The 11,035-nt window shown below is 52.0% G+C and overlaps 1 protein-coding gene across 1 annotated transcript; it reads left to right on the plus strand.

Moving 5' to 3' along the window:
* Positions 1 to 2,647: 2,647 nt before the first annotated feature.
* MYMK (myomaker, myoblast fusion factor) lies at positions 2,648 to 9,943 on the plus strand. The gene is made up of 5 exons (XM_053996306.1): positions 2,648 to 2,782; positions 5,109 to 5,223; positions 7,701 to 7,849; positions 8,670 to 8,786; positions 9,797 to 9,943. Exons 1-5 carry the CDS (start codon positions 2,648 to 2,650, stop codon positions 9,941 to 9,943), a joined length of 663 nt encoding a protein of 220 aa, XP_053852281.1.
* Positions 9,944 to 11,035: the final 1,092 nt, after the last annotated feature.

Below are 11,035 nucleotides of genomic sequence, written 5' to 3' on the forward strand. Positions count from 1 at the left end.
CAGATTTTAAAATTCCCTTTCCAGCAGCACTTAAACTCAGGAGCTAAAATTTGCTCTTTCTCCATTTCCTACCTGTTTAGGAAAGAAGGAACAAAGTCCTGGCCCTTTGTTTTTTGGGTTCCTTCCCGGGAAGGTTTGCCCAACCCACGTCTGCACCGCGGTGTTCGCAGTGAACAAAGACCTTTTAAGCAGCAGCAGCCTCTGCCAGGAGCTCACCACCTGCCTGCCCCTCTCCTCCCCATTTATTTTGGGGGCTCTTTTTCAATAATAGCTGAAACACGTGTGCAACCTGATGGGAGTTTTTTTCCCTCCATGCCTACAGAGCTGGCTGCAACCCAGCCACCAGCCCAGGGTGTGCAGCTGGGAGAGAAAAAAAAAAAAAAAAGAATAAAACCCCAACAACCTGTGGAATGTTTTTTTGCTCCTGAGAGCTCCAACACTTCTCTGCTTGGGGAGCGCCTGCCATGGCTGGCACTTGCTGCATCCAGCAGCCAACGGGGTTTCCTTTCCAGTGGGAGCCAGCTGGATTTTGGGCAAAGGCTGGGGGTGAGGAGGATGCGTTTAACAACTGCCTGATGGTAATTTTCACCTGATGCCGTTTGCCTTGTGCACAACCACCACCCTTGCACGTCCTTGCCGTGTCCCCACAAGTGGTGTGGGGGCTGCTTTGCACCCAGACATGGAGGTGTGCCCTCAGCAGCAGGTTTGGAGCTGTGCTTTCACCTCTCTCACATCTGTCTCATGGCCACAAAAGCAGGGCAGATGATGTTTTCATAGCCAGGAATCTGGAGCGGTTTCTGCAACCTCTTAAACCCAAATCTGCTCAAAACCCCCATGAGGACAAGCCCTGCTGTGCCCCAGGGCACCATTCTTGATCCGAGCAGATCATGAACACAGAATAATGGATTCATCTGAGGATATGGCCCAAAAAAGGAGCGGGGTGCCTTGGGCTGTGCTGGAGCTCTGCTTTCAGCTCAGGGCTGGACACCTGGGGAGCATCAGGGTATTTATGTGCTGGCTTGGAGGGATTAATTTTCACAGAAAATAGGGACACCAGGGTTTTCCAATATTTAATGGTCAAGATTCAGTTTTGCAGAGCTTTGTGGTAAGTTTATAGCCTGCCCAGGCAGGAGGACGGCTGGAGATGTGGTGTGGGCAGCATCCCGCGGAGGGATGATGCCTGCAGCCAGCCAGGGAATGCAGATGGTTCCTGCAGTATCAGCTAAAAACGGGAGCCCTACCCAGCTCATCTGAGCCGTGCCCGGGGAAGGCTCTGGGCACAGAGTCAATGCTTCAACGCTCTGTGCCATTCCCTGCACACACACACACACACACAGCCCTCTCTCCCCCTCCAGAGCCCTTTCCAACGTCCTGGAGTGGTTTAAAGAGGATTTTTTTTTTTATCCGTGCGTGCCTGTCTTTCCTCCAGACGCCCTCCCGGGGGACAGGCGAGCCCGTCCTATCAGCCCTAGAGCTGGTGGCTCCTATCAGAGCTCCCACCCTCCTCCCCAAAGCCGCAGCCACAAAGGCGCTTGCTCAAGCGTAGCATTCCTGCTCCCTGTGTCCCGGGAACAGCTGTGCCGAAAGGATGCCGAGAATCCCTGCGAGGCTCCAAGGAAAAGATATTAACGCAGGGGGGGAGCAGCAGCGATATAATAAAAAGTCATAATAAAAGAGAGAACCACTGAGTGGATTAGCAGCCCAAACGCCGCTTGGCTTTTGGTTTCCTTTCCTCCAGCTTTTCTGCGCCACACGACAAACCTCTCGAATTCCTCCAGCCCGGAGACGCTCGGCTCCTGAATTTCAGACAGAACTCCTGGAGGTGGCCAGGCTGCAAAGGCTGAGGGCATGGCTGGGAAATGTAACTGCACTGAACTCCACGGAGGGCACGTAGGCACTGGCAGCAGGCGTTGGGTGCTGTGTCATGCCAGCTCCCCCACGTCTGCCCCCACCCCAGGTGTGTCCCCGTGGGGAAATAAAGGCAGGTTTGGAGCTTGGTGTGTGTTTCTCAAGCACACAAAGGCCGTAGGATACATCCCACTGTTTTAAAAAACCCTAGTGCCTGCCGCATACCAGTTCTTCCTTCATGTAAGTGCAGAGCAGAGAATAATAAAATAATGCAAGGGATCCACAGGGATCACCGAGTTCAGCTCCTGACCCTGCACAGGGCAGTCCCAGGTCCTACTCCTGGCCACCAGAGGGGACAGATCAGTGCCTGCCCCTCCACTTTGTGAGGAAAGAAGATGGATTTTCCCTGCTCCAGCAGCACTGACCAGGCTTGGCACAGGGACAGCAGGATGTAGGGTTGGGATGTCCCCATGAGGAGCGAGCAAACCCAGATTCCTCACCCACCATGTACGCAAACCCAGCACCCAGCACAAGGCATGCAAGGACAACATTCCCTTTTACTCCTTTAGGAACACCCAGGACGGTTTTGGGGGCACAGAGCATCTGCTGCCCGGAGCCACCGGCTGTGTCAAGAATTCGGGACGAGACGGCAGCGAAGGCGGCGGCTGTGGCGGTGGCAGCTGTTCCCTGCCACGCAGGGCATTTAAATTTTAAAGCACACTCCCCACTCCTTTCTCCACCATTCCTGCCCAGCTCACAGCCGCCCTGCTCCCAGGAGCTGCCAGCCCACGAGGCACCCATGGGCTCGCTGGTGGCCAAGCTCCTTCTGCCCACCCTCAGCTCCTTGGTCTTCCTCCCCACCATCAGCATCGCGGCCAAGCGGCGTTTCCACATGGAAGCCATGGTTTACTTCTTCACCATGTTCTTCGTGGCGGTAAGAAGTTCTCAATTTCCCCTCTCCCTGCATGCTTTATCCCCCCAAATGCCCCCTGTACCACTGAGAAGCTGATTCACCCAAGAGCAGCCAGCACAAGCCCTAAAATATCCTTTTTCTGTTATTTCCCACCATGTGTGGTGCTGAGCAGCTGATTCTCCAGTTTAGGATGTCCTACACTGTGGCCTTACAGAGATTTAGTGGTGTTTTGTGACTGAGATCAGGGAGAAGGTCTGGGTGCAAAGAGCCTTGACTGATTTGCAATGCTTTGGAGCTGGCTTTTCTCTTTGTTTTACAGCTGCTAAGTGGCCATGCTGAATTTAGGCTTTAAATTGCCTCCAGAATCTCTTGCTCTGCCTCTGTCACTTTAGCCAAAAGCACATAGTAGTCAAATTATTGATTTTGCAACTGTCAGCTGGGAATGGGAGCAATGCTGGAGTCAGGGGATTTTCTGCACTGGGAAAGGAGAGACTAAAACATGATGAAATATAATAATTATTAACCCTTTGTGGGTTGAAACCTGTATTTTATCAGGCTGTGATTCCCTGGCCTTCCTTTGTGTGGAAATAACTAGGGAAGTAACGTTTGTACATATATAAAATATTCCTATTCCTGCTCCCGGCTATGTGCTGCCCTGGGCTCTGTATCCCTGCTGAGTGACTCCATACAGACACCAGCTGAGCACCCAAAGCAGCATTCCCACTGGAAAAAATCTCCTCTTTGACTACATTTCAATGATCTTCTAAAGAATATGAAGGAAACAGCTCAGCAACCCAGCTGATGTTGCATTTCCCACTAATCCTCATCCATCTCAAGGCATCTCGTGAGGGTTGGCACATTCCTTGTACAGAGAAACTGAGGCAGGGAGTAGACAAAGGATCTTCTCAGTGTGAAAAGCTCTTTCACAGGGCTCAGGATCAGGTTGGTCTTTTATTAAGGATCCAGAGAACATCCTTGACCATTTGAGCTGATTAAAACATGATGCAGGGGGAGAAATTCTGCCAGTTCTATAAAAGCTACAGGACCAGTTAATATGAAAACATCCCTGAGCCCCCCGCCCCAGCTCCCCAGGGAAGCCAGACATCTACAATTTCATTTTGCACTGGGTCTGTGTCTGCTCCACCTCCCCGAGAAGTCAGTAGGAAAATTGGCACGTGTTTCGAAGGGAGGTGGAACAGGTCCTCTCCGAAGAGACTGAAGAAGCAAAATATCCCTGAGTGGGGAAGGGAAAGAAGGGACAGGAGGCGAGGCAGCTGCCAGTGCAGTGGGGAGGGGGTTGGACAGGCAGCAGCTGCTGCTGTTGCATTTTTTTGTAGCATCCCACTCCTCCTCCAGCAGGAGAACTGAACAGAGCAGTGAAAGCACATGGCCGTGGCAGACAAGTGCCAGGAGCATGCTCTGCCTTCCACCCTTTCTTCCCCCCGGCTCCAGACTCCCCGAGCCCAATCTCAGGCAGGGAGAAGAATTACAGCCGTGGTGCAATCTTTTCTAGAAGCTGCAGCCAGCCAGAGGGCTCGCAGCAATTCCCATTATAAATTATATCAGCATCCCCACCGGGCCGTGACAGCGAGCAGCGTTCCAAGGGCGCCGGGCCAAGCGGAGCAGGGACTTCTTCAGGAACAGCAGAGCTCACTGCTGCTGCCACTGCAAAACCTGCAGGGCTGAGGGCTGGCAGGAAAAGGAGAGAGCCAGGCAAGCACTGGGAGCATTCCTCTGATTGCACTGAAAACATCTCTTGGAGCAGTCTGCGTTCATGTTGCATGACAATGGGGTTTTTGCAAATAACCTAATCAATGAGTTAATGGGCAGGAACTGGTGGTTTTTAAGGGAATGCACTAATGAGTGAATTCCCCATTATTCAGAGTCTGGCCATATAAACCCTGTTTAGCCTGGACAGTGACCTGGCATCCATACACATTTCATCAGGACACTCATTCTGAATTGTTTTACAAGAATCTTTCGCAATTAAAACCACAACCCCAGAGTCCTCCTTCTGCTGGAGAGGCCGTCCCCCAGCGCCCCGCTCAAAGCAGCTTGGTCATCAGATTGCAAATTCTGGCCAAGAGGCAAATTAAAGCCTGCCTTAGTTTGTACTGAGAGAATAATGCTGATTCTTGGGCAATTTGCAACTGGGAACGATGACATTATCACTCAAATATATTCATTACTACATAACAGTGATCCTGCTGTAGCTGACACTGTTCTGGCCTGGCTGGCCATCCTCTCAGCAGCTACACTATTTCAAACCAGTTGATAAGCACTTTTACCTGATGGTATGTGGGTAAGAAACTGGTTTTCTGATAATTTTTTTTTTCTTTTTGAATAGTTTTACCATGTTTGTGACGGCCCCGGGTTATCAGTGCTGTGCTTTATGCGCTACGACATCCTGGAGTACTTCAGCATCTACGGAACAGCCCTGTCCATCTGGGTGTCCCTGATGGGTAAGAACTGGTCTGTTGTGGCTCCTGAAAGCTGCACCACTGGCAGGAAGGGCTGGATTTGTCAGGATAGCTGATGGGACAGTCAGTGGGGACAGTCCCCAGAAATGCTGCTCACTCTGAGCTCCACCTGAGCTGCCACTGAAATTGTCCTTTGTGGAAGTCAGTCTGTGCTGTGGATTAATCCAGTTTTGTATCATTAACACCTTGGAAAGTCTTTGCAATTGGTGAGGTCCAGACATGGAACTGTCCTGAGTGGTGGCTGGGGACGTTTTGCTCCTGGAGATAAAGAGCTGTGGCACCGGTGGTGGTGCTGGTCGGGTGTTCTCTCTGCACCAGCTCTCACACATGTCCTCTGCTTCAAATGACAGCAACACACCGGCAGCCTTGTGCTGCAGTTCAAGGAAGGACAAGACTATGAGACGACTGAATCTGAAACCTCATAAACCAGGGAACTTCCCATTTCTCCTCATTTTCCCCATACCAGGCCCATGAGCTTATCTTGCCTCACTTAGGGGCATTAAGAAATGCAGAATCTGCCACTTCCCTTGGTAGCATGAGAATCAAAGTGGTTTAGTCAAAACAAATATAACTTCCCAGTTTGTCAAAAACCTGGTCTGGGCTGATAGGAATATTAGATCTGCTTAGAAAAAGCAGAAATTTATTTCACTTCCTTTTTACTATAAATCCCACCCCTTGCCCTGTTATTCAGTTTTCCTTTTCCCACATTTTCTTCACTCTCTTTTTCCTCATTTTGTTCCTTATTTGCCACCAAAACAAAATATAATAGAAATGGAAAAAAAATATGAGGAAGACAAAAAGTTCCAACCTATCATTTTCCCATTTTGTCACCATAAGTTTTGGAAGGATGTGAGTATTGATGGCAGGAGAATAGAGCAGGGTCAGGGGAGAGAGATGTTCCAACAAAGAACGGTTTTGCTCCAAAATTTGGACCATTTCTAACCACTGCCCACTCCAGACAGAGTTCCCATTTCTCCCCACGATAAGCTGAAGTCAGCGCTCCAATGTACAGCCCCAAATGGCCACAGGACTTTCCCCTCTGCCTCCCACAGGGGTGGTGCAGGACCTCCAGCAGGGACGGGGCTCCTGCAGCCTCGGAGCCCAGCACAAGCAGGGGTAACACCCCACAGCTGGGCAAATTCATCCTGTGGGGATGCAGGAGCACCCTCCTTCCAGGGCATGCAAGAGGATAAATTTACCATGCAGGGAAAAATGTGTGGGGAAAATATTACCCTTAGAAATGGCTCTGTCCCCTCAAAATGTGAGTCCCGAGGGGGGTCCCCCACTACTCAGGGCACCGCAGTGCTCTCTCTGCTCAGCTAGAAAAGACAACGAGACAAATAATTTCCAAAGGGCATTTTCAGTGGATAACAGCAGTGTCAGGGTAGGTCAGAGCTGATCCAGACACTTTGGCTTCTTACAGCAAAATTCAACTTGATTGCTTCATTACTGCGTTCAGAAACCTCGCAAAAAAATACAAATCCTGGACTACGAGGTTTAAAATATTGACCCGCTGGGAAACAACAGAGATTAACATGCGGACATTATCCCTTAGCCAAACTCCCTATAAAAGCACGATCCAAGGACATGGAAGGTGTGGTGACTGAAGCCCAGGGAAGCCTCTCACTGTGGCTTGTAAAGCCCGAGTGCACATGTGCGGACGCAGACCCTCGGGCAAACTTCCCGGAATGCAAATCCAGGACAGCCATAACACAGCTGTGCAAGCTGGAAAAGCATGGAGCCCACTGGGATCCATAACTTTTATCAGTTATTACCCCATTCTGTGCTAAACAAAAGCCTCTAATAATTTACTCACACTGGCGACTTCCAGCTTGCAAACCCCAGGCAGGTGCCGGCGCGGCCGGGCAGCCGGGACCCCGTGGCACCAGAGAGGGAGTCCCACTGCACTGGGGTGGTGGAGCCTGTGCCAGAGTGAGTTTGGGAAGGCTGGAGATGCAGGATGAACCCAAAAGCTGATTGTGGGCTCGCAGGGCATGAGGGTTTTTGCAAACGCCTCTGAATGCTGGGTTTAGTAAAAGGGAAATCATAGAGTGGTTTAAAGTGGGAAGGGATTTTAAAGATCATCTTGTTCCACCCCCTGCCATGGACAGGGACACCTTCCACTATCCCAGGTTGCTCCAAGCCTCACCCAACCTGGCCTGGAATACTTCCAGGGATGGGGCAGCCACAGCTTCTCTGGGAACAGAATCTCCTTTAAGCTCCCCAGTGCAACACTGAAATAAAACCCCAACAATCATCTCCTGGACCCACCATTCAGATGCCTCAGGATGGTTTGCTTTGTCCCATGTGCCTCAGTTTCCCCAGCAGTGTGACATGAGAAGAGCAAACCATACACGGGTGCAACCCCAGGGCAGGAGGGAGAGACCCCAGGAAGGCTTTAGGGGAGCAGCTGAAAAAGGTGGGCTGCGAGCTGGTGCTCCCTGTTCTCTGTCCCTCAGCCCTGGCAGAGTTTGACGAGCCCAAGAGATCGACCTTCATCATGTTTGGCGTCCTCACCATCGCCGTGAGGATCTACCACGACCGCTGGGGCTACGGCGTCTACTCGGGCCCCATCGGGACGGCCGTGCTGGTGATCACGGTCAGATGGGTACGTGGGGCAGGGCACTGGGGTGGGCTTTGTGGGATGCCCCTGGTGGGAAAAGGGCTGAACCCTGCATGGAGGAGTCCAACCCGTGCCAGTGATTTCCTCCTCGAGATGCAGCGCTCAATCTCACAGTGATTTCTCCTTTAACCCGAGCAGAAGGCAGACAGCAGCCTTTGTGATAAATGCCAGATTCGATCGGTCTGAGCAATCTACCACATCTCCTGTCCCTGCATTTCTAATCAGGAGGAGCGTATTTATGGAGTTTTTACAGCTACTCAGAGGCAGAGGGATCTGGTAAACTGCCCCAGATCCGGGGAAGATGTGGATAAAACCACGGTGATAAAGTGGGGAGGAATCTGTCTGCAGTCTGCCTGAATCCAGCTGGGACAGTTGGGCACAATGCTGCAGTCTGTGCCCCACTGTGCTGTGGGCCCAGCTGGGACTGAGGTGGGGGAGCCACTGCAGGAGTTGGCAAGGAGTGGTGGGATAAAAATTGCAGAAAGATGATGCCAAACATCGTGGAAATACAGTGGTGCGAGTCCCAGTTATTAACTGTCACTAAGCCAGCAGCTAAAAGTTGCCATCATGGGGAGGGGATGGGCAAGGAGGAGATCAAGGCACAGGAGCACCCTGCATCCTCCAGTCTGCAGATGCTGTGCTGGGATCTGTTCTCCCACAGACTGCGTTTGTGAGGGCACACACTCCCTGAGCTGGCTTTAGGGCTGAATATTTTAAAAAAAACAGCGTTATTACGAGGAATGAGGGTGGAGCAGCCAGCTAAATCCAGGTGAATCCACTTGGTGTGCTCTCTCCTTCCTCCCAGCTGCAGAAGATGAAGGAGAAGAAAGGGCTCTATCCTGACAAGAGTGTCTACACCCAACAGATCGGTCCTGGCTTCTGTTTCGGGGCGCTGGCGCTGATGCTGAGGTTCTTCTTTGAGGTACCTGTGTGCACACTCACCCTCCCTGACTCTACAAGGTGTGAGGGACATCACCTAGAGAGGGACAGCCCCGCTCACACCACTGGGCTGCATCCAGCCTTGCACAAAACCCAGCTTAGACATGGGTCTAAGAGTTGGCATGCTGGGGTCTGGCAGCAGGGACAAGGGTCTCTCCATGCTTGTCCCCATCCCCTGATCCATTCGGGGCAGCGGCACACAGGGTGATGCTGTGTCTCTTTTTCCCCCTTCAGTGAGTGACAAGGACAGGGGATGTGCTTTCCTCAAGCACACGTGGTCCTCAGAATGGCTTTGTCAAGTGGGAACGGGGTTTTTTGGAAACTGGGCACGGGTGACTTAAGGACACCTCACAGCAACGCGGCAGGGACTGGATCCAACCCAGGCATGGCCGGATCCAGAGCTGGCTCACGGCAAAGAAAAGACTCTCAGTGACTCCCAGGGGCACTTGATCCTGTGTTTATATCCTCCTGCTCCTGCTGCTGGCCACTGCCCCTGTCCTGCTCCGAAGGGTCGCGCCGGGCAGGCGATAACCCCCCGACACAGCTGCCGGCCGTGCCTGCGCTCAGCGCCGCCGTTACGGCTGCTCTGTGCTTTGGGAGCTGCGAGATACAACCTCACAGGCATCCCCAAGGATTATTTTTCAAAGCATTTGGTAATTGCAGATTCTAGCAGAACATAAAAATGTCACTTAGCAGAAGCCGCCTCCCCGCGCGCCCCGGCCTCGCCGCCGCGTCCTTTGCGGGGTAATGAAACACTTCATTCAAGAATTGGGAAATGTGCAAATTAGAACGTGTTAAATCCCCTTTGCTTTAGGTTTTTTTTTTTTTTTCACTGGAAATCCTTTCTTCTCTGACAGCAAAGGGAGGCAGAAGGTTCAGGAATCTTTTTTATCCCCTTCCTTTTGGCTACTTGTAGAAATTTAATGTCGCGAACCTCACGCGAGTCGCCGGCCCTGCTGCTCCCGCTTCTCACCCCGCTCTCCCTGCCCGCAGGAGTGGGATTACACCTACGTACACAGCTTCTACCACTGTGCCTTGGCCATGGCCCTCGTGCTGCTGCTGCCCAAGGAGAACAAGAAGGCCGGGAGCGGCGGGACCCCCGCCAGGCTGGACTGCTCCACGCTCTGCTGCTGCGTCTGAGCCCCCGGGCAGGCCGGGCACGCGTGTTCCTGCCCCTGGATGATGGAGGGCTGCAGCCAAAAGGAAAATGCCTGCCTGCTGGGTTTTCCTCTGGCATCTTTTCCCACCAGCTCCGTGCCCGCTCTGGGATTTTCTCCCCTGGGAAGTCTCCTGAGTAACCTGGTCTAGTGGAAGGTGTCCCTGCCCATGGCAGGGGGATTGAAACAAGACGGGCTTTAAGGTCCCTTCCAAACCACCCTGTGATTCACCTTTCCACCATCAGCCCTAGCAAAGCTTGCACTTCCAGTTTGGTACATACCCATATTCTCCCTGGAGGAGCACTCAGCTGGGCTGGGACCTGTCCCCTGCCCCAGGAGACCCCTGCCCTCCCAGGCCATGTCACCTTCTCCTGGGCTGTCCCATGCACTGACCTGGCAGGACCCAAGCTGTCCCCTCCGTGCAGGTTTGCCCAGCCCGTGCGCACAAAGCTTCGTTTGCAACACCCAGTTAACAGAACCTGTATTTTTTGTGAGATATTAACTATTTTATTTATGCATTCTCTCAATGTAAATAATATATACTAACAAAGACCTTGCCAGTGTGCAATGCCAGCATTTCTTCAGTGGGGTGGGAAACTTTCCAGCTCCACTCAGCTCAGTCGAGGGCAGATGCCAACTCCAAAGCAGAGCTCTGGGCACGGCCACCACAGCCCCTCTAACTTGGAGGGACATGCAACACTGGGCACTTTGTCCATGCAAACCTGCAGGCGCAGGCAGCAGGTGCCTCACTGGTATGGAAAGTACATGGAAAATGAGAGGCAGAGAAAAGAAGCTCCTGGAGGGAGGGGGGAGGGCTGTAAGCCTATAACATCTCCTCTAACAGACTATTTACTATAGCAGAAGTGTATGATTTATTTAGACTGTCTGGGAAAAAGGCCAAGACTATATGTCATGGACAATTAGAGCAGTATTGATATACAGAGATGTCCACAGAAAGCCCACATTAAGCCTGGGTTCCTCTGGAAGAGAAATCCACCCCAGTCATTCATCAGAGCAACTTCCTGCGACGGGGCAACAACCAAAACTGAATGAGCTTCCAACAAAAATAGAAATG

Source organism: Vidua macroura, chromosome 21, assembly GCF_024509145.1.
Source record: "Vidua macroura isolate BioBank_ID:100142 chromosome 21, ASM2450914v1, whole genome shotgun sequence".
Lineage (NCBI taxonomy): Eukaryota > Metazoa > Chordata > Aves > Passeriformes > Viduidae > Vidua > Vidua macroura.